The sequence below is a fragment of the Opisthorchis viverrini genome (assembly GCF_000715545.1).
Source record: "Opisthorchis viverrini unplaced genomic scaffold opera_v5_356, whole genome shotgun sequence".
NCBI lineage: Eukaryota > Metazoa > Platyhelminthes > Trematoda > Opisthorchiida > Opisthorchiidae > Opisthorchis > Opisthorchis viverrini.
Genome location: NW_008752007.1, coordinates 54637 through 78928, shown reverse-complemented (window position 1 = coordinate 78928; position 24292 = coordinate 54637). Strand labels below are relative to the sequence as shown.

The 24292-nt window shown below is 41.8% G+C and overlaps 1 protein-coding gene across 1 annotated transcript; it reads left to right on the top strand.

Moving 5' to 3' along the window:
* Positions 1 to 14096: 14096 nt before the first annotated feature.
* On the top strand, positions 14097 to 20275 carry T265_10254 (hypothetical protein; the record flags this gene model as incomplete). Its single annotated transcript, XM_009176571.1, has 5 exons — positions 14097 to 14241; positions 19437 to 19615; positions 19650 to 19876; positions 19911 to 20045; positions 20093 to 20275. 5 exons carry the CDS (start codon positions 14180 to 14182, stop codon positions 20273 to 20275), a joined length of 786 nt encoding a protein of 261 aa, XP_009174835.1.
* Positions 20276 to 24292: the final 4017 nt, after the last annotated feature.

The window sequence follows — 24292 nt, the reverse complement described above, 5'->3', positions numbered from 1 at the left end:
ACTGGAGGCAGATTGTGCGCGTGCTAAATGCAATACGGATTTTGAGGAGTTTCCTAACAAACGTTTGAGGGTTGGGCCTAGAGTTTGAGAACACTGGAAACGCGAATTCGTAAGTGACGGGGCATCTTATCAGGTTGGCTTTCTGTATCCTCGAGTGAAATTGATTATTCGGAGTCCACGGGGCTTCCGAGTTTGCCACCTCTTGGTTTATGAATGTATGTATCTAATATATATAATGAGGCTTATCACGTATGCTTCGTTTAAATGAGTGATTTTTCGAGGTTACCGACTACCGCGGTTTGAAAATTGCTTTAGTGCTATTTAATGTCCCGACTCGCTCGATATTACGGTTCGCTTAAGATACGGACGGTTGTCTTAATTCGCGAAATTTACCACAGCCATCATTACGCTCTTTACCTTAATATATGCGTGAAAATCACCCTTGTACTTAACATTTGTCTGGAGTACTCTCCTTCAGTAGACTGACGCAAAACATTCTATGCTCAAACCTCGGGGCTGTTGTCCCGAGTAAACTCCGTGACAGAAGCACTAATTATCTGCTGATAAAGTGTATGTGGCTAGAACAACTTAAGGCTTTTTGTGCATAGATTGTGCTTAAAATATTTCATTATGTAGATAAACGGTATAAATCTTTAGGTGAATTCAATGAGTTTAGTTCGAACAATGCTCGATATCTGTGTTTTCTGTCAGCCTAGTTCTCCTTTACAAATGGCATAAAACAATGGGCCTTCCGTAGCCTGCCAGTAGAGTTGCCAAATGGACAATGAGAAGTCTGCAGCCCTTGCTTGATATTGGCCAACGATACTTCATTGCGTGCACCGCTCACAAACAGTACCTGATTAGCATGCACGAGTAACATACGCCTAGGTCCCCACGATTCATAACCAACTGGCGTGATGAAACTTACTTCGACAGATCTGACACCTGTACAACCACTGTGATAATTATTTCTTACCGCGTTGAATGGGTTGTCTTGAATACTGAGAACAAATTGGCACAAAACCAGTGAAAGGAACTGGTACATTTACCTGCACAATTGCCCATCGCCAGGAACCACCCGATGACCTCAATCAGCATTTACAGTTTGGCCATCGCAGGTTTACGCCAGCGTTAGTTCCAACGCCAGCAAACTTTTCAAACCAGCGTTCTCGTCAAGAGGGCGTCTAAGGTGAACAAAATGAAATGACGCCCAGAAACAAGTCAAAAACATGAACAATTGGCGTGTATAAAATACATGCAGTGACAATATTCTAGAATTTCTGACTCACACAGAATGCGCCATTTGCTCACGGAAGGATCCTGAATCACAATCTGCTGTTGGGCACACACTTTCGTCTAACAAGTGCTTGCCCTGACGCAAGCAGTCTGACCTTCCGGTGAATATCTTGCAAGCTAGGCATCTTGGCCGTGGCAACGCTTCTCTGAAAGCGTTATGGCGGTTTGTGTGCGAACGTCTGCCTAGCACATCCCATTAAAAGTTTGTTGGTGTAACTTCGAAGTCGTGTTTAATTGCATAAACCAAACCTGCTTGCAGATCCAGCCATCCAGCCTATCAGTCGCCATGCTTGCCCCTGTCCCAGAGGAGCAGCTAAGAGATTCTTTGCAATGCAGCGGAATTCAAGTGTTCACAAACATCTCTAGAATCCAATTGTTTGTTCCTGTGGGCATGATATATGCATTTTTCGACCTAATTTGTCTCGTGTGCCGGCTCTACCTGGCCGTCTAAACTCAATATCGTGGAGAATACTACCGCGTTGGTGACGGATGTGTACCTGAGTCCACTTTGGGTGTATGATGCTGTAGTCACGAGCCAATGCTGTGGGTTTCGCTGAAGGATTGTGGGATCGTACCATAATGCCGTTCGAAATGATTCTCCTACTACGATGAGTCTAGTGCTTCTTCTGTAGCCAGATGATATCATGCGGTGTTCAAAGCTTTCATCAAAACAGTGCCTTTGCTGGTGAAACTAAATGAGGCAGATTTGGGTTTGACAACTCTCCAACATGAGCATTCGAAAAACCCCACTGACGGTCCTCCATCTCGGCTTTCAAAGCGCCCCGACCGGCAGCTGAACTGTGGATAAAACGGAGACGAGCGAAAGCAAGTCTTACCACACTTCAGAGAAAACGCTGCAGACGCGAATGAAGTGAACTGACTACCTCTGGCATTTCCAAACAATTCGGAGTTCTTCTGATGTACTGTCAGTTGTGGGGCTTTTAATCGGAAGAATTTTCGGCCATTTACTGCAGTCATCGACCGCAACTAACTGGTTTTGCATGCTCGATGTGAACACGGTAATGAGGTTCGGTCAGTCGCGGCCATGAAGGTAGGTGTGACTTCAAGGGTGACTTGGAAGCTTCACCAGGCCGCAAAGAAGATTTGGAGACTTGTACAATATTGTAATCCATCGGAGGCCAGCAGACGTAACTCGGAGCAAGAGCATTCACCTTGTTTGTTCCAGCGTGTCCTTTATGAAACTGATCCTGGACAGCCGGTTTTTACTCCTCTAGGATTGAAGCGCATTCTGAAACTAAAGGGCATTTGTCCGTTAGTGATAATGCATCTAGCCTGCAGCAGTGTGGTCTCACTTCGTCTTGTTGGCAGGTTCGCGCCTAGTGGCTACGGTGGTACACTGGGACCTGGTAAAGCACGGGATAATTATCGCTAGTTTGGATGACGCTGCCAGCAGTCACTGGATGAACGCAAATTGCCTCCAATACTACGTGATATAATTCCGTACCAAAGCGCTCGTGGCGGCCACATCGTCGTCTGATTCTGGAATGCAGAAATCAATGGTGCTTCCTGTTTTATCCATTCATCGCCAGTTGAAAGGCTGAAGCGTATGGCATTTGCTTAGCAATGTCTTGAGGGATGTGGCCGATGTGTTTGCAAACAAGAAGGATGGCCGTTAGTTTTGTCAGTTTGGGCACTTTAAGTGTAATTCAGGCAGAGAGATGGAACCTTTTAGCACCATTAAAGTCCCATCAGGAGGGCGTGGCATGCTGAGAGGCGGTGTGACAAGGAACAGCATACATTTGGACTGATGCAAATAGATAATGAACCGTTGCTATTCTTCTGGAATTTGCTACAAAAGCAATCAAGAAGGGAAGTGAACGAATGGGTATGGGTCATCACTCCTTACCTCATCGCTCTAAGACTTGATCACCAAGTGTTGGATGTAGAAAACGCCTGCGAGCGGAAGCCTTGAATGCTCATAGCAAAATATTGTGAATTTCGTTTAATTAATTTATTTATTTGCATTCTGTATGTGACCACTCTAGACAGCAGTACAGACAAGTGCATGTGTTGTCTGGTTGATGAGGTATACTTGCTATGGTGGAACCACAGCCAAGACAAGGATGTGAACAGCTTTGCGCACCGACGTGATCCATGGGTGTTACACAGTACCCTAGAAATGTTCATTCCCAACTGATATGTGGCATAATATGGGCGTACTCTTAATGGTACATTCGGAATAGAAGCATGACTAATGTAGTTTGCGGGTACTTAGGATTTCGTGGAAATGGAACAGTTGCACAGATAGGTTGCATTATCCGAGGCAGATTTGGTAATGTCTACAAAGTCACAAACAAGGTGCAGTGGACATCATGGACAGAAAAACGCGGTCACTGGGTTTCTTCTATATATTGAGCAACATATCAAGCTTCCGCAAGATTGGACTGTTTCAATCTGAAGGTAACGGGAAACATCATAAAAGGAGAACGCAAAACTGAGAAGTATCGCCGGGCATAAAACCGAAAAACCGCAAACTGAAGAAAATGGGGTACCAGAACAACGGATCTAGTGAAGAAAATTTACCGCAGTGATCCTGACGGTCGATTAAAATCGAAAATAAAACCGATGCCCAGGCTAGGTGGCCTTTACCAGTTGGGTTCTTTGTCGGCCTAAACAGGGCGTGGGTGTAAATGAAGTGATTGAATTGGCAATACGGATAATTTGTTGAGGAAAATTCAAAATCATGGTGTTCAGCGAAATTGTATACATTCACTAGCGTCACTGCGAGTAGGGTTTAACGGTTCCACGGGATAGTGGGTTTGTGCTAACGCACTGGACAGATAGTAAATCGTACGCCTACAGGTGCTTCAGTAATGTGCAGGATTTTTTAGTCATTCTGCGCATCCCATGGGATGTCTAATTAATTTGCAGTACGATAAGGTCTATAGGTTGACAATTAATATAAACATGCTAATTAGTATCACAATTGGTGGAATCCGGGCCAAAAGACATCAGTATGTGACATCAGAACAAGATGTCGGGCCAGAAGATAAAATGGCCAGGACATCTCAGCAGCTTCGTTTTTATCAGGGGCGGTTGGAGCCCTGCAAGTTTCGGTGAGATCACATGAAAGGCCGGAACCTTTTATAGACATTAGGTTAGAGTTCGATGTAAAGAATTCTCATTTGCCTTGCCTAAATGAATCAACGTCGAACCAACTTGCATGGGTGTCCGAGGGGACATTCGCATAATCCTGTGATTTTACCACGTCAAATTCACCAGTTTGCTTGGAATGGTGAAGGAAAGATAGATCTATCTGGTAGCTTCCGTGAATGAATTCCAAGGTTTATGTGATAACTTCTTGGTAAGCTTCTCTTGCATTCATATACAAGTGGCTGAAATTCTCGTGGTTTGAGACTTTTGACAGAAAACAAATGGCTACCGGTATCAGCGACGTACATAATCACATTTATCCCTGAATCGGATTACTATTAGATAACACGTGGCAAATTTCGACTTTTGTAGCCATCTAGCTGAGCAGGTAGTGTTGAGCATGTCACGCGATTATGACAAATGTTTTGCGACTGATGGTGACAAGCCTGGGTGTGGATAAAACCTAATGACGAAGGGGAAACCCTAAGGCCATGGTGAGTGCAGCTGTTAAAGGACCACTCGAAAAAATAATAACGAATATAAAAGCTGAACAAAGCGCGATCAGTGGACTTTAATTCGAAAGCGGGTCCTACAGTATCTGACCTTAAGCTTTTAGTTTCGTGATTAAACAGTCTTGGTAGCCTTCTTCAGGAGTACGTTCTGTGTGCCTATGCAGAGCAGTTGATAGGGTGAAGGAAACAAGATTCCTTTATTTCATCTAGCTCCTTGTCCACAATGGGTAAGGCTGAAAACGGCAACAAGCACTTTTCCCTGGAAACGGGTCTGGCGTTTTGAAGAATGCACAGTTTGTCTCCCGTTTTGCGCACCGTCCAGGTCAGCCAGCAGACGCGTAAAGTAGATGCATAAAGTTGCAGGAATTACTCACTTAATAATAGTGCTTATTTCCTGTCCTGTGGGTGGCATAGCGTCAGGTATGATAATAATGTAACAGTCAGACTAAGAGCAAGACTGGTGGTGATTGTGGGTACAGAGGGGTAAGAAAGAGGACAGCATGATTGGTGGTGGGCATCATACGAAGTAGGCATGATCACCACTAAACCGGCAGGTGCAGGAAAGCACAATTACCTTGCGTTATTAAACAAGATCTGACCTCTAAGATTTGAGGGTGGCGGGCAAAATACAAAGCGGGGGAGGGTTAAACAAGAGGCATTCTGTCTGAAACATTGCAAGATAAGTGTACCGGTGAAAAATCAGGAACCATAGCATCAGATGAGGTGAAGCAGCAGAGATGGCGTCATCCAGCCAGTCATGTTGAGCTAAGACCTTGAACCACCGTTAAGACCCCGTGGTCTTTGACCATTGTGCTCTGGCGTCATCCAGTCATGTTGAGCTAAGACCTTGAACCACCGTTAAGACCCCGTGGTCTTTGACCATTGTGCTCACGGCCAGGGTCACAAACAATGTGAGTGGGGTTGACGAGGTGGATGTATTCGCAAAGCAGACAGGCGTTAACAGGAATGAGAGAAACACGGTGTACGGCCGAAATGTAGAGACTCAATGGTGTAACTATTTTGGAGTCGGACACAATAGGTCTTTCGAAGAGTGAGATGATGGCAACATGCAAGCCGGAACGCTGTGAGAGGTGGGTTTTCCTAGGGTATGTCCGGGTGATGCGTGCACGAGGCTGCAAATATTATTAAGTGGTTTTCTAGCTGATTCAAGTGATCAATCCATTCCAGCCACAGGAGATCAGTTTCTCGGTGATGTTACACAGTATGTAGCTCGTGCCATCGAACCGCTGAAGCTAATAAAGCAGTCGACCTCACTTGTCAGTCGTAGTTTAACACCGGAATCGTTGCGGTTCTTATATTCAGTCCGTTTCACACACAGTTAACCAGTTTGTTCTCACATTCGTACACCAAGCAGTGTCATGTCAAAGCGCGTTTCAAGCTGCTGACGAAATGAGATGCTGTCACAAACTTCTTCCTGTAAGCAGAATCATTTTTGAATGTCGCTTTTACTGCATTTGTACCACCAATTTTAAGCTGCACGATGGTACGCTGATGGTTGCGTCACCTGAGACTGATGTAAAAGTTCCTTGTGACCCCGACAATTGCACCTAAAAAATCTGTAATTTACAGAACGCCAACCAAAGGGAAAATGCTACACTCTGCAAGTCCGCCACGCCGATGAAGGCTTGTTGCGTTCTTGACCGTGCTTATTCTCCAATTTCGTCAGAACGTCGGAGTTGATGGCGAGTATGCAGCTGCTTGCTGTGGCAGGTGAGTGAATGATTATGGCCGTGTCGGCCTTCAGTGTGAGGAAGCGTTAACACTTTGTATGTTTGCTTTTCAACGACATTTCCGCATCTTGTTGAATTCTGTGAATCAACTGGCTTCTGATATCTGCATCTTGGGACCAATGTGGGCAGGATGAAAAATGAAAAACATGAATGGGTTTTACGTCATTTTACTTAAATTGTCAAGCTCGTGTTCCCGAATGACAACAACTACAACCCTGATGAATCTGTCGTCATATTTCTGACAGAGTTGGAGAACGTTTAAAAGGTTTTTGACAGTTATTTTATTGGTCAAATGTCTGGAAATGCGTATGTCATCGGAGACTTAGTAGCGGGAGGGTTGAGAAGGATGAAACTTGTTCGTGCTTCAGTGTCTTGGCTTTTGTATCAATAATCTGCTTTAACATCCGCCATAAAACTTTGAAAAATAGGCTTGCAATACGCCTTCGTACCACTTTAACCGCAATTCCAAAGTGTGACAAGAAAGAAGGTCGAATGTAAACTGCGTGATCAAGGCTGCGGCGGCATCAGCTGAGGAAATATGAGACCCACTTGTTATAATGATAATAGAGTTTGGTTCCAGATGGTGGGTGGCTTGCCGACGGGCATGATCATAATGTTGTATGTCTGAACATGTGGTCTCTAAGTCAGTGGTTCGACTGGCTTCGGATGTCCTTCTTTGAACTACTTTTGCTCTTGCTTCAGTAAATCACAGAGTCAAATGAATTCAGGCGACCTCGTAGGTTTTCGTTTGCCAATTTTGGAACAAATGAATGCTCCCACTTAATTCTCTGTCTGAATTTTTTAAGCTGGCGTTTTCATCAAGAGAGCATTCAAAGGTTCATAATAAAAATTAATGACCGAAGCCAAGTGTGCGGCTTCAACATCTAAGAAGTTCTGACTCCAACTGAATGATCCATGGACAACCGACATTCGGCGGATACTGATTCAGGATCGTGTGCGTCTTCAGGTTGATTGATGGTCACGATCCAAATATAGCATTCTGGGTTTTGCGTGCATTGCTTGCATGCGAAAACTAAAATTTCAAGTTCAAGCATCGAAGCAAGGATGTTTCCTCCTTCGCCGGTGGTACTTGGCATGACTTTTAATTCAGGAAATACATAAAGGTGGACCACTGTTTTGTGTTTGTTACCGCTGAACTGGAGCCGTTCTGGTTTTCATTTCGCCGGCAAGCCTATGAACTACAGGCGAGACAAATGGCCTTCCATCTTTTTTAATTCAGAAATACATAAAGGTGGACCACTGTTTTGTGTTTGTTACCGCTGAACTGGAGCCGTTCTGGTTTTCATTTCGCCGGCAAGCCTATGAACTACAGGCGAGACAAATGGCCTTCCATCTTTTAAAAAAAATTTGCAAAAGCAGGCCGGATGGTTTAAGGACACTGTGATGCCCACGGTTTACATCCACGTGCAGTATGTAGCTGCCCTCGCCACGACTGTGGTTGTACCGCACCGAAGCCAACTTTTTCAAATAAACAAGCCATACGCACGTGCCTATTGCTCCTAGGAGCCAAAACATACAATAATATATGTGGTAGTATTCCCAACCACCCACTATCAGGCTACAGTACTTCCGTCTTACGGACATTTTGCCATGCACCAATTGTTAATTGAATTTGATGACAGTGTTCCTGGGACTGGCGACCACCTCTTCTACATCCACTTTCTCTCCAAGGCTGTGGCAGATTACAACTCACGCAATACAATTTATATATACTGGCCCATCATTTCGGAAGTCCACTTCAGTCAGTCCATATACGTTTGACTTCACTGACCACACCAACTCCCTGCGTGCTTATACCGGTTTTCTTCAAACATCTTGTACTTTAATATCATATGTTAGCAAACTCGGCCTCATGTGGAATGCTAATCCATTGAGCACAAATCTACCCCTATCGAGTCCTGTTTAGCCACTTGCTGTTACCACCACGATTGTGGTGAACGTTAAGGTTTTCCTCTCTAATAATGCACGGTTTCATGCCTGGTGTCTCCTCAAATTCACCAGGCTTTACTTATCTCACTCCCTCGTGCTCTCAAGCTTCGATATTCGGCAATACCTGGTTTTGACGTCCGGTTAGCTCTAATCCACTCAACCTGGCCTGTGATCTTCATCCATTGGAATACTTTACCCAAAGAGCAAATCACCTGCGATCGTACATCGATTTGTTCTACCTCTGTGGATTCTCTTGGGTCAATCTGAATAATCAAGCTGCTCAAGTAACTGTAAACCCAAGCCACATGCTCCTCAATATAACGTCCATCACAGGCTGTCCAAAAATAAAGTAGGTCAGGTTCATAATGTCACGACATTGCAATGCACAGTTTGATGGCAGACGTGCGAATATTTTTTCTACTCTTGACCGTACTCTTTCGCTTATTCCTCTATTAACCGCAAATATGAATAAACTCACCGACATGCCCAAGACGCCTCTAGAACGCGTTCATTCTCATTTTCTGAACATTTTGTTCGAATTCGACCATTAGGGTGAAGTTTTAGTTTCTGCTCCCAACAAAGTTGGTAGTTCTTGTACATTTCGCCTTCTGGTCTGTGTTTTTGCACATAAGCCTGAACCATAATCGTGAAAACCATTATGACACACCTTTTCACTTCTTCCTAGCTCCATGGACGATTATGACTCGCTATGAACTTAGGGGCAACAAATTTGGTTGATGAAAGTTACTCATTTTTCCATATGACCAAGCAGGCTTGCATCAACCGCACGCCGCCGTTCCGTACTATATCTTCGCCAGACCGTCGATCACTGTCGCTTTACTCTCGTGTGCTTACTGTTACGAATTTTAGACCAATGACAGTCGTCGGTAGTCGCAAGAAATTTCTCGCTCAGGATGGTCTTTATTTGTCGCTATTCCTTAGCCAATGTCAACTATCCTGCCTCCTAACTGACTCAACCAAGACGCTTATTTAGGGGGCAGTCCACGGACCAAAGAACGACGTGGCGATGACTTAACCGCAACTGCCATACCCAGTCAGACGACTCGCCTGTAGTTCAACAGATCTATACTATTTTCTAGTTTAGCGTGTTACATGTACTCGAAGGATTGTGACGCTGTGATGAATTAGTGCCAGAACTCCGAACTACTGTCTGATGGCACTGCCCATAAACACAATTAATCCTTCTGTGGTAATACCAAGGGGACAGTAAACCGCTGAAGCCATAGTCTTGCCGTGTACCCAACACAGAGTGTGCTGACTATCACAAAAAGATCCACCAACCTTATTAGCTGTGGCGGATTTCTTGGACTTGTTTATTAGGACGCCTGCTGTAACGATAGCGAACTTACATACATAGGTCAGAAATAGCTACTCTAGTTCAGTTTGCACTGGAAGAGACGACAAATAATCTTCGTCTAAAATCTCAAAATATTTCCAAACCCACTACAAGAGAAGGCACTTAGAGAAACCGTTTCCAAAGCATTTCTCATCGTCTTCACGCGGACATCGTGCTGGGGCGCGACGGCCATTACAAATATGAATCCTGCGCCAAATTGGAGCTTGTGTACGCCTAGACACATTTTTAGTAGAACTGCCACTGAGATTTGAAGGATTCGACTAAATACTGCCGAATGCAAAATTTTATGCGAACGTATTCCCCATTCGGATTACGTTTTCAGAGAAACTTCGGGTGTGCGTCCAAAGATTAGGCGCTGCATTTTGAAAGTAGCAACACGGGTGGCCTCATTCAATCCGCTAGGCAGACAACGTTACCAAATATCGGCCGATTTTACTCGGGGGACTGAGTATAATTCTGTCAAATACATCCACCAATAACTCAGTTTTTACAGGCGGCATTTCATAATAAAGTGACTGAAACTTTGAAGACTGTGCTGTGTCCGTTATGTGTTCATTAGACCAATGGAACGTACTGAACGTTTGGCTCGTTACAACGCCAGAACAGCATATTTTACTGAGGCCGTAATTCATCAGCCACGGATTCGACTCAAAGCCAGGACCACCTTTCCGAATCATTCACAAATGACTCCATAGCTCAAACGCAATCAAAATTAACCTTTCACCAAGTGGGGGTGTCGAGAGAGGAATGTCAACGATGAAAACACACTTACTCACATAATGTAGTTTTTGGATAGGCGGATGATGGCGAAGTGATGGCATCTCGCATAAATAACTTACGGGAGTGGTGCAAACGGAGGTCATTAAATTTGGTCAAAAAGCCGTCAAAACCGAGATTGCCTTAACAAAACCAACATTGTTGTTTCTCAAAAGAAGTAGGTGTCACGGCTATCTGCTTTTGAGCTTGAGTCACGCGTGCCAATCCACGAAAACGACCAAGAAATCCGATTTCTAATGCGATTTTGGAATCACGGTACTATTGCAAAGATAATATTATACGCACTCAACAAACCTCAACGGATTCTGCTCTGCACATACCGTAGGGTTACAAAATGAGGCGGTACAATCACCTAAGGATAAAGCGCAGATGACTTCGCCTCAAAATCGATATCGTCACAACGAAACAGATATCGACGGTGACCAACCGCAAAATCACAATGTTCGACCAAAGTCCGTAAGAGTTATGAAATTGTTCAGTAAAATAAGAGGGCTTCAGCTCATTTCGTCAAGGGAACTATGTATGGGGATTGGCTGCCACATGTGGTTTGGAATGGGAGTATATTGTTGGTAAGCTGTCTTCTACAGCAGGTGCGCACGCAGTCAGTAGTCATGCAAATCAGAAGACATTCCGCGTCTGGCGCTCTGAAACAACACAGTGCTTGAACAACATATTAGATCCGCATAAAAAACAAGATATTAAAATCAGAGTTTATGGTGGGAGCAGGATGTTACTTAACCCGTCTTAACAGGTCTTTAAAATGACACAAGAATGTGAACTTCTCTTGGAATATGGCGTGTTGTGCTGACAGCAACGGCAGTAATCACCTGGGGGGCGGGTTCCTACGGCAGCCGAAACCCAAACTAAAGCCTGTTACATTGTGGAACAACTCAGGGAGAGCTGTTTCAAGCAATATATGAGTGAAGTGTATTGACAATTAAAATTGTCTAAAGGCACTCGAGCTTAATTTGGAGCTATAGCTCTTGTCCACCTTATACACATCATTCGGGAAAATACCCTGGTTGTTGCGTATCTGCTACCTTAAACAGTGATCAGAAAAGATCTTATACGCCGGCATGAGCTACTTCCTGAAAACTCAAGCTGCTAAGAGTTTCAGTCAAGGTTACTATAAATCGGCACGTGTTATCTACAGCTCGAGAAAGTGTAGACACGCTGATTTCTTGGTGGTTGAATTTCCGTGTGCTTATTTGCCGAGATCCCACTGGCCCAGGAAGTTTTCCTTTCAACTCACCCGATAGAGAAGGCTCGACTCACGTAGGCCTTTTGATCCACGTACCAGTCAGCTGTGATTTTCTGACACGGTCGGTGTTCATCAGGAGCCAAACTCCGTAATTAGTGGATCGGTGGGTCTCGCACCAAAAGACAAATTCGACACACATGTTCTCCGTTTACTTCAATACATACAAGATATATAGCCTGCAGAAGAACTTCATCGGCAGTTATGAGGCCAACTCCGTTGTTTGGAAGAGATCATCATTGGACTGGTTCAAGTCGATTAGAGTGCCCCTGAAGTATGACAAATAGAAGGGTTTTGGAGGAAAGAATGCTCCCAGTTCTCATCAACAAACATAACTTCAAACTAATGTAACTAATGCAATTGTTTGTATACCATACTGCTAGTTGCAGAGCATGGAATGCCCGTTCATCTCCGCCAACTCTCTACTGGTGTATTTTACTCTGGTGAGCTGGGACAATATAACACGCCAAAACATCAATGCACGTGTATAATTATGACTGAGGCCATCCCGCCTTAACACCACCAGATGACAGTAATTCAAAGACTTGGTATCATCGAATTTGAGCTAGCAAAAATGGTGGAAATACTGAAGGGCCTCTGTAAGGGGGCAATCCGAGACCAAGTGTATTGTGCTGAAAATCAGTTACGGAGCGCTCACGAAAGACATAATATAGGAGCCGAGGTCGTCGATTTCTCGCAACACATGGGTCATTATTGACCGTCCTGACAGAAGTGCCTCGGGCCAGGAGCGCCTGGTACCGGGCGTCGATCATCTGCCAAAACATCCCACCGTTGCCCATATTCCCTGAGAGCTGATTTGGAGACAGTGGCAAAGGTTCAGAAACACAGGGTTGTATGATACTCCGGGGAAGCTGCTCCACATGTAGGCGCACTGGATACATCCAGCTGAAAGTGAGCTCAACGTTTATGTTAACGTTGATGATTTTCATCGGAAGCGGAATATCCAGAACTATGAAGGAATACATGAAAGGAGTGTTATCTTCTGTAAACTTACCAGCCTTTAAAAGCCGTCCAACTCATCGGGGTGTGAAATGCACACCGTCGTGAGTTGGCGCAGTTTTAATCCACTAGACTAGTTGGTCGGTGTTGGGCGTGTCCAGCGGGCCGCCACGAGAATGGTTGCCGCCCTCAAATCCATGGATTACGAAACGCGTCTCGCGATGCTTGAGCTCTTTACCCCGGAATGCCGTCGCCTCCGAGGGGACCTAATTCTTACTTACGCCCTGTTTGAACAAATCTTGGCAAACAGGTTTTTTACCGTTGACCCAGCAAGCACACGGCGGGGACATAGTAAGAAAATTTTCAAGCTCAGGGTACACACATTCATTAGAAAAAATTTTTCATTTCGAGTAGTAGCTGCGTGGAATGACCTTCCTCCGACGGTTGTACGTGCTCCTTCTAGAACCCAATTTAAAGCACTATTAGACGTTTATTTATGCGAATCCTCGCGCTGGCAAGCATACTGCCCCGCGCTGAGAACATAAAGAGCAGTGCTACACCCTTTTTCACTTGTGCCTTTCAGGTGAACGACAGCCACTGACCAACAAGAACAAAAGCGATCCGGCAAACGTGGGCAATAGCCTCGATCCTGCGTATCAATCCGTCAATCCGTGATAGGCCTTGACACCGCCGCAGTTATAAACTGGCTGCCTTCCCGAGTGATGGGGAAAGTTTACGCAAATCACAAACGCTTCTATTTAGCCTCGTTCTTGTATGACTCTCAAATGTTCGTGAGATGGGTTAGCTTCTTTAAATAAGTCATTGTTTTCGTCCCGAAAAGTCATGAAGAGATGAAATTCGTTCGTGTGTAACACCCGTGTAGCCATATGTATGGACCAAAACGAGGGAGAAAAATTACATGTTAAAGAATTCCGGAATCCCAGGATTCCAGGAAAATTGGGAGAGTTGTCGCGCAGTTCCTTCGCCTATCTTGGTCACCTGTTCGGTCGCACCCGTTTTTTCGATGCTTTTGAACTGAAAGTTGTGGATCAGGTGTTTTAGTACACCAAAAAATTGAATGCCATGGTAATTAGGCAGAGGTTTTATGAAAATTTGCTGACCCTTAAAGGCTCACCAAAAAAGGAACAATCTCTCACTTGACAAGTACCTCAGTCCTACATTGATGGAGGAGTCGATTTACAACTTGCTGCCAAAACCTTTGGAAATACCTCCTAAACCCCTGCGGTAAGTAATGTGGTCCCTTAATGTCTACTACACCCTATTAATTCAAGTATGTTTAATTTTCGCCATCCGTATCTGGAACTCCATGGTGAAAATTTTATTCAAGATATCGGTGCTTTTGTCAGCATGTCTATATTGTGATTTCAACTTGCGTTTCAGCTTAAATTCCGGGTAAATCTTTACCAACGTAAAACCGACAATGACATGGGAAAAGTACGCGCCTAGAGAGCCTACTTTATACATAGTGCGATTAGTGATGTTCTTACGTCTCATTGGAGTAAATATATTGAGGATCCGTGTTCAGAATAACTTTTTATCGGAAGCTCCCATGCATTTATTTGATTAAATCTTGTGGGAATCTTGGAATTGCAGCCGGAACTAGTGGATGTGCGACAAAAACTACCTTCCTTTTTACTCAGCTTATCAGTGTGGATGCGGGTTAGGAGGTTACACACTTCTTTGCCCTCTACATTAATCCATCTGAATATGAATCCAAGTAAAACGATTGAGTATAATCGGCATATTAGGGTGGCAGAAAGGTAAGAACAAGTATGTATGTCATATCCTGGGGTTCTTGGCATAAATGCAGCTTAGTGAATGGCGCGCGTACACAACTATTCACAGTAAATATCTCTCAGCAAAAATAGACTTATATCCATACTCTACACTAAGGTGAGAAATCGAGGATGTTGACCCATAAAAAGTCGTGCAGTGTCTGTACAAGGACCGGAAGTGATTTCCGCACTCAGCACAGGACGAGAGATAGATATGAGGGAATTCCGTCCTCGGTTCAAACACTGAAGAATTGGAGTATATTTCTTATGCAGAATTTGACCTCAAAAAGCAGATAATGCTTTGCATCCATATTTGGTCGTGAAGTTGTAAATTGTGGGACAGATTAACGAAATTGACCAAAGTCCGCATTTGGAAGAGATATTTACTGTCATTTCTATGCACATAGTCGGGAAGACAATCTTTTTGATGTGATTGTGAGAATTTGATTGTATGAATGTTGAGCTTTTGTGGAGAGAACTTGGAGGATCTTTCGATGAGAGTTCCTATTTTAATGATCAAATTGCCTCAAACGAAAAGTATTCCTAAGTAAAAGTAATCGCAATCAGGAAAAGCCCTTAGAGACGTATAATTTTTTCCAAAAGATGTATTCCAAAACCTTATATTATGCTTCGGTTTTCAGCTAATTAATCTGTTTACTGGCACCCCCTTACAAAAAGAAAATCTGAAATTCCGACATGTACCAATCTAGCCACCACAGTTAAACAGTAGAAGTTTTACACGATAGAGTTTAATCAGGTGAATTGCTGCTTGTACTAACCTACATCTGCAAAATTTGGAGGTAAACAGCTTTCTTCTAACAGCTAGATTAGGAGTAATGAATGCGTAGGTAGGTGTATATTACTCCATAATACCCTACTAGGGTACCATATTTGGTCAGCGACTTTTTTGTACCAAATCGGTTGTTTAAGCAATATTTGCAGTTGAAGTAATAATTTTAAATTTAAATTTTCATTTTTCTCTACAAGTATCTAAAAATTCGACCTTCATTTTCCACCTAACATAATGGGTTTTTAGGCATTAAAAACGCCTGTGGGTAATCGCGTCTGTAAATTATTCCTGATGATGGACTTGTGACAGTCTGTGCATACGTCCCACTTTGTTAACACAGCCCCGTGCCGGGCTATTCGCATTTATTCTTTAAATATATGTAAAAAAGGACCCCTTTCATGCCTTGCTGTGATTACAATGGTTCAATCAGTCAACCCACCCGTTTTGATCTTTTTTCCTGGTTGCTCATGAGTAAAGGTGAAAATCAGTATGACTATCTCGGATGTACCCTAAAAAGTAACTACTTTATTTTAGGTTGCGGGCTTTAAAGACATTTTGGTAGTTGCCGGAGGTCATCTGATCACTTTTTTGTCTTGCACTCCACACTGTAGGTGCGCATATATAGTGCCACTAGAAAATGAAAACAGCTCAAAAATTTGGTTGCCCGTCTTTTCAACATCGGCGCATTTTATGGTGTCAACCAAATTTTCTCGCACACTGAGATTCATGCCCATTATCACGGGTATATCGTGCATGGGTGCATATTTTTATCTTGTACTACCTTGAAAGCCGTCGGAGTGAGTTTTCCCCATAATGCTTCCGTGCAATTTGGTGTAGACTGGCTAAGACGAGGTCCCACATAATGACGTTTGCTGTTTTATGCCAGCTCACTTGGTCATTTGCACTCCCTCCCAATCTTGGCAACGCAAAAAAGGCTAAAACCTAATAAAATTATTATAAGGTTCATTGAGAAAGTTTAATCGTCCATTTATTTTACCACCTTGCGAGATGGTGATCCGTGATTTCCAAAAAAAGTTTATCACGTCAAAGCCCCTATTTTTCGGATGAAATAATACCACAACCAAAAATGTGTTTTTTGCTCAGCAACAAAGAACCTTTACAAGTAAAAATACATTTTGTTGATGAATGTTTATTGTCTACTACATACGGCAGCACAGCTCAATTTCATACCTTGTTCACCTGAGCTGATTACCACTAATCGACTGCTCAAAATATCAGGTTGTATTAACAGGGCAAATTGCGTCCAGTTCACAGGCATCAACCGTTCAAGTGATACTAAAGCACGGCCGGAAAAGTTTAGTCCTGAGTGAATCCTGGAACCTTTCACACCAAATTCTAATCAAGGTAATGATGAAGTTTAAAAAATAGCTTTATAAACACAAACGTTGGTCCAGTGCTACTCTATTTGCTAATTCTTCAATGAAAGTTCATTTAAAGTGCTTCTCCAAAGGGGATTCTGTCTATGGAGTGCCAGTTTTGTTTTTAATTTTTAATGCTTACAGCTTATAAAACGGACATTTCATCAAATATTTTGTCTTTCTATTGATCAATGCACTCTAGCAACGGCCAAATCCTTGCGGAAAAGTCTGCAGCGGACTCAGTCATATGTGTGTTATAATGACATTAATTCTTACGTTCTACTCAAAGTGGGGGTAACAAATACTCACGAGTTCTACTACTACAGCTTATGATGCTAATAGAATTTGTCATTCTGTTCTAAAGCCCTTAGAGAACGCCAACTGTATAAGTCATTTTTATACTTTTATTAGCAGTAGTGAATTGAAGCATCACCTCGGAGGTAGATATTTTCAGTTGTCAGTCAGTCAGCTGGTCAATCAGTCGTCAGCAGTAAACCAAGTACCATTAGTATCTTGGTTCCACCTGATACGGTTTGAGTTAACAAATAGCGGGGCAGTTCGGGAAATATACTTAGGCAATGGCGTGATTGGTTATTTCCTGGAACTAGACTGCCGTGCACTAAAACCAATATCTTCTTTGCGCAAGGTCTTCTGGCTGCGTCACTGATCCATGCCCTACCAGTCTCCTTAACCACTGGTGACTTCAGTCCCGGAATCCACATCAAGAGAGGTACTATAATTGACACAAACGGGTCTACTGGGGGTCTTTTCATGCTTTTGCGCCATTTTTGGACCCTTCTATCAAGCACAGCACTGAGCAGTTGGTCTTCTGGAGTGCTGTTTAAGTAATTGATCTATACTTTTTCTAAAATCATCTTGTTTATCTCACAATCTTCGGTCCGATTTTTCCGCTAAACCAAACCGACACTTTGGAGACACAGATATAACAATATCCCAAATGCTTAGTAGCTGTGGAACAAAAAATAATGGAAACATATGTGAAGAATATGCAGTGGGTCAAGGCACAATCCTAACGAATTTTTGGCAAAAGCTTACTGGAATCTATCGGTTAATAACAGCTATGAACACTTGCTGTCGTCAAACGCACAATCTAATGTACAAAAAGTATAGCGTAAATGTAAGTGAGCGCCAACAGACTCATGCAACTGAAATGTGTACAGCCATCTGTGGAGTTTTATTTCGCAATTATTGATGAATCAAGTAGCACTGGTTGAGTTTTTATAACCATTTTTTATGAAGTTTAAACAGAAAAAAGCATCAAATGTGTCGCTGTTTATCTTGTACAGTAATTAAGCTTTTTCGGCAAAAACAGCTATGCTGTGAAGGCTGAAAACTTGAATTAGAAGACTGATACGTCAACTTTACAAATAAGAACCTGTTGATCTTCAAATAGTTCCCCTGCCATCTGTATCGACTTTCATGCTGTAGATCGTGCTTAATGTGGCAAACAGGTCTATGTACAAAAATAAGACACTCAGATTTTAATGCATTGGCTAAAAAGAAACACAAAAATTTCACGAGTCAATTACTGTCCAAATACGTTTCGAATACTGTTTACTTTGTAATTCCACTGCATAATTCAAATTCTATGACGACAGTGACGTCCACTACCTTGCGGATAAAACTTGTATTCAGATTTTAATGCATTGGCTAAAAAGAAACACAAAAATTTCACGAGTCAATTACTGTCCAAATACGTTTCGAATACTGTTTACTTTGTAATTCCACTGCATAATTCAAATTCTATGACGACAGTGACGTCCACTACCTTGCGGATAAAACTTGTATCATGCTGCCTTTATCAGAAAACTGTGCATTGATAATCCAAAGGACGAGTTCAGCAAATGTAGGTTGGCATCAAAATTATAAGACAGCATCGGTGATTATATTGCTTTTTTGTACGTAAGTTTTAGCCAGCTAAATTATTCTGTGATTACCTCTAATGCAACGACACAAAACTAGCACAAAATCAACATCAGACACAACATGCTGAAATGTCTACAAATCGAAAAAATGAGCCCTAGTTACGAAAATTTCAAGGCAACCATGTGTACGATAAATGTAATACTAAGAACTAATCAAGGAAAGGTACAAATTACTTTTAAAACCTTCACTTTAGTCAAAACGTGTTCTTGGCATCTGAAATGTTCTGTAAAAAACGCATCGTGGTACAGCTGCATTGAGACCATCACCAGAAAAGATCATTCTTGCTAAAAACCCATTTTGTAATCATCAATATTTTCTAAAGGAAAAGATTCACATTCATTATTCAGTTGGATACAAAACTGGAAAACTTAACGCATTTGGTAATTACAAGACATGGAAAAGTGGTGTTCGCCTTTTCCGCAACATATTAGTTTTTCGAAGCTAAGCTAGGTTTGATGCTCTTAAGTACGTATCGTTTTTCTTGAACAGACAACAAAATAAAAGGTAAACACTTTGTTTTGCCCTTAGTTACACATCGCAATTCCGGCACACTGTGGAAAAGGAGTTCAACTCAGACAAATATAAATGGAAGACAATGGGACCAGCAAAAGTCCCGGTTCCGACTCCAGATAATTACCTCAAAAAAAACGAAGGCCACCATATGGTGCACATGCCACGCAGCAAGTCCGCTAATGCCGATGATAGAAGTGAGTTTGTTTTTTACATACATGCCGCTTAAAGAAACCTTTAGGGATTGTTTGCTTGATGCAAAGAAAGCAGATCTACCGTCAAAATCAAACAACGCACTCCAGCGTCTACCATGCGCCACAGATTACGTCACGATGAACAAGATAGCAGCGCAAAAAATGCCTTCAAAGAAAGCGAAGAGACTCTTGGTTGACACACGAACGGGAGACAAGATAGATTTGCCTCCTTCTGGTTTGGAGCTTGTCTACGTGTATAAAAAAGTGATAAAACATTACTACTCTAAAATATTTTTAGAAATTTGGTGATGTCCCAGATTATTTGGTCCAGCGTGCAAAAGCTGTTGCTCTGGCAAAACAGCAATACAACGATTACGTTAGAGAAATGAAACGGAAGAAGGCCCTTTATCAAGTATCTGAGGAGGAAAAAAAGGTGAGCAAAATTTAAGCATCCTTCAGGATCATGATCATATTTTTCAGTCTTTACTCAATGGACTAAAAGGACAATGGGATGCGTTGTATCAACAGTATCAGTGCCTCCCAGTCATGATGGATACATTCACAAAGATAAATAGAAAACAGTGGTTGGAAGCTGCCCTTGGTGATTTGGAGCAAGATATTGAAATGTTAGAGGGACATCAAGATATATACGTTGCAAACTGATTGGAATTATCCAAAATGTTTTCAATAATGCTTTAAGCTTGTTTTTCCACAAAAACTGATGATGATTATCGTGTGCTTTTAGAACTGCACATTCCACAAATAAATGAAAGTTATCCCTTTTCTTGTTATTAAAATCGCGTTATTTAAGTACATGAGCCGTTACACATAGACCTAAACCAAACAACATATATTCTACGCGCAATCAGCGGCGATCCAAATAATCACTCACTTAATAGAGTGATTAGTTTCCAATCCCTCATGGTCACTGAAATTAGCCTTGGAATTATTTGGGCCAAAATATCTGAGATTTAGAATAGCTGAGTGATTAGGTCGAAAAGCTTCTAGGCAAAGAAGTAGCGCTTCAAATTTGCATCTGACTTTTGACTGCTTCCATCTAGGCTTAGGAAGAGCGAATATGCAGCAGTCTCTGCGCTTTTATTAAGGTAAACGGCAAACCCGAATTTGAGGAATACGTACGGCAAATCGTATGTTTCTGCTCTTTAGAACTCAAATTTACAATGGCAACTTGCTCGTAAAAAACTTATTTGAAGCCCAGTTGGCCTAAACAACTGTCACCAACAAGGTAAAATAACCAATATGGTGCTAGAAAGTATATAGAATTCTATTGGTTTGCTTGTGCAGTGGGAAGGGGTTATACAAATATCAGGAAATTTACTAAGGTCTGTATTTTATGTATACTGTAAAACGGACAGCAAAGACTAAAATCAGTTTTGCAAAAAGCTTAAGAGCAACAAGCCGTTACAATACAAACATTAACCAAAAAGAAGTTTACTAACAGATTCTAGAAGCTTAATACCCAGTTTTCTGTCGGTTAGTAAACTGTGCTTTTCTGAACGCTATTCTTTTGAAACCACATTTCTGCTGTGTTACCACTACAAAAGTTTACCCAGTCAATTAGTTTGTTATTCAAAATAATCCATGTTACTTGCATCTAAAACAACTTTCTTGTTCAGAGTACCATGGGATTAATTCTGTTGACGAAAGCCGTTTTTAGGCATCGCAGGTGGTCATATAATACGACGTCAAACGCCGACACTGCGAATCACTCTCCTTTTTGGACCAACATACTACTGTGCTAGCAGCCTTCCAAATCCACAAGGTCAAGCAAAACTCATGCGTCAAACGATCAGCTACTATTAAACCTAAATATAGGTCCTAGATTAAAAATTTAACCCTAAAAAATCCTCATCATCAACAGCATGACATAAGTATTGTAAAAACGGATGTTTTTCACAAATTATTCACTGAAGTGCAAAGTATTCATTCCTTCAAACTCATGAGATCAGATGGGAGGTGACCATTGAGGACAAACGAACTGGGAAACCAACACTTAAGTTGTGAGTAACTGCACTGTAACTTGGACACATTAGCGCATTTGGCAAACAGTGATACTTTACCTTCTAATCTATAGAATGTTATTGTTATGTTGGTTGTTTATGCTACATTGCAATGAATTAGGCATAAGTAAGGTACAGTGTGCCTCGTGATAGGCAAACGTTTGTTTAAACTAACGATTCTATCTAGGTGTTTTCGACTCTGAAATTTACCTACATGGTGAGAACTTAATTTAAACTAGTATCCTCGGAAGAACAAGGTAAACAATATGGTGCTAGAAAGTATATAGAATTCTATTGGTATTAACTCTTTAGTCTCTGTTTGAATACAAATATCAGGAAATTTACTAAGGTCTGTATTTTATGTATACTGTAAAACGGACAGCAAAGACTAAAATCAGTTTTGCAAAAAGCTTAAGAGCAACAAGCCGTTACAATACAAACATTAACCAAAAAGAAGTTTACTAACAGATTCTAGAAGCTTAATACCCAGTTTTCTGTCGGTTAGTAAACTGTGCTTTTCTGAACGCTATTCTTTTGAAACCACATTTCTGCTGTGTTACCACTACAAAAGTTTACCCAGTCAATTAGTTTGTTATTCAAAATAATCCATGTTACTTGCATCTAAAACAACTTTCTTGTTCAGAGTACCATGGGATTAATTCTGTTGACGAAAGCCGTTTTTAGGCATCGCAGGTGGTCATATAATACGACGTCAAACGCCGACACTGCGAATCACTCTCCTTTTTGGACCAACATACTACTGTGCTAGCAGCCTTCCAAATCCACAAGGTCAAGCAAAACTCATGCGTCAAACGATCAGCTACTATTAAACCTAAATATAGGTCCTAGATTAAAAATTTAACCCTAAAAAATCCTCATCATCAACAGCATGACATAAGTATTGTAAAAACGGATGTTTTTCACAAATTATTCACTGAAGTGCAAAGTATTCATTCCTTCAAACTCATGAGATCAGATGGGAGGTGACCATTGAGGACAAACGAACTGGGAAACCAACACTTAAGTTGTGAGTAACTGCACTGTAACTTGGACACATTAGCGCATTTGGCAAACAGTGATACTTTACCTTCTAATCTATAGAATGTTATTGTTATGTTGGTTGTTTATGCTACATTGCAATGAATTAGGCATAAGTAAGGTACAGTGTGCCTCGTGATAGGCAAACGTTTGTTTAAACTAACGATTCTATCTAGGTGTTTTCGACTCTGAAATTTACCTACATGGTGAGAACGTAATTTAAACTAGTATCCTCGGAAGATATTTCAAAATGAAGTTATTTGTGATGAGAGCCCACTAGTAAGTCTCTTTCGGTTATGCAAAAATACTAACCAGTAAACTCAGTCGGGTCGGTAACTGTCACCGCCCTAGACCCCGGGACTGAACTCACCCGTAGCTAATAACACCGGCAAAAACAGTCCAATAGCGCACTCAGTGAAACTCGTCCATCAAAACTATCACCTTTACTGCGTAACTACTCAATTTTTGAACAAAGCAGATATGTCAACGACAAAACCGCCTGGACATATGCCCCATACTTTTGTTTTTTTGCTGTAAATATTTTAGTAGCTGTAAACAACGTTTATGTGGCACATGTTTTATAGATAATAAACTAAACTGAAGTGAAATGTACACTGATAGTTCCAATGTCCTGCCAGAGAACACACTGAATCAATGGAAAGCCATTACCGTTTGTAGAACCTGGCATTCCATACTGGTGCTCAAAACACTCTCAGTCAAATGCCGGTGTTGCTTACTAAAAGGTAATTGCTGCTATATTAAGATTCAGCATTTGTTTGGATATTACTCAATCCATAACATCGGTTACAGTGCTTAATTATGAACGTAGTAGTGGCCTATGTTTTTCAACCAACTACTTGAGTTTTATGGCATTTCTTCCGTTGAGTCCACTTATTTTTCAAAGAGCTACGGAAAGTTTTGACCGACCAATCTCTTTAATGCAAAGGAAAAGAAAGTTTAATTTGTTTTATTCATTTGTCAATTTTGAGTAAATAAGCTTGACTTATTGTTTTATTCAAAATAATTGTTAGTTTTTCGGTTTTTCAGCATAAATTACCTTCTGAGAACCTCCTATTGAATGAGGAGCATTCCTGCTAAAAAACCAAGCTGAAAGATGCACCGCTGTTTGGGAATCAATCTATCATTGTTTAGTTTCGTCATGCATAAAGAAGCGCAAACTGGCTGTCGTTGCTGAATGATAAAAGACCAGTGCTGATAAAAGTTTAAATGGAAATACTGGTAAAGTTCCCTCAATTTCCCCCCCCCCAATTGTTTAAATTTAAACGAAGAGCGCGTGAAATAGTGACTCTGGCGTTTCTCAAAGACCATATAGTTTTCTGATAACGACACTAGGATACATCTACCTGCTTGTTGAGCAAAGCATCTAGGAGTACAAATTACAGCGTGAAAAACTCACAAATACTTCTGCAGGGTAAACCGGCGAAGAGCTTTTCTGCTTCAAATAGCTTCACAAATCTCCAAAGGCCTAGTTAAGATATTCTTCCACGGCCTTTCCCTTAGTGGGGGTGATGCAAGCGTTTTGGCTGATAAGTCCGGATGCATCCCAGCTTTTAGTTAAATCTGAGGAATACAATTATTGAAAAAAGTGATGAGTACCGAG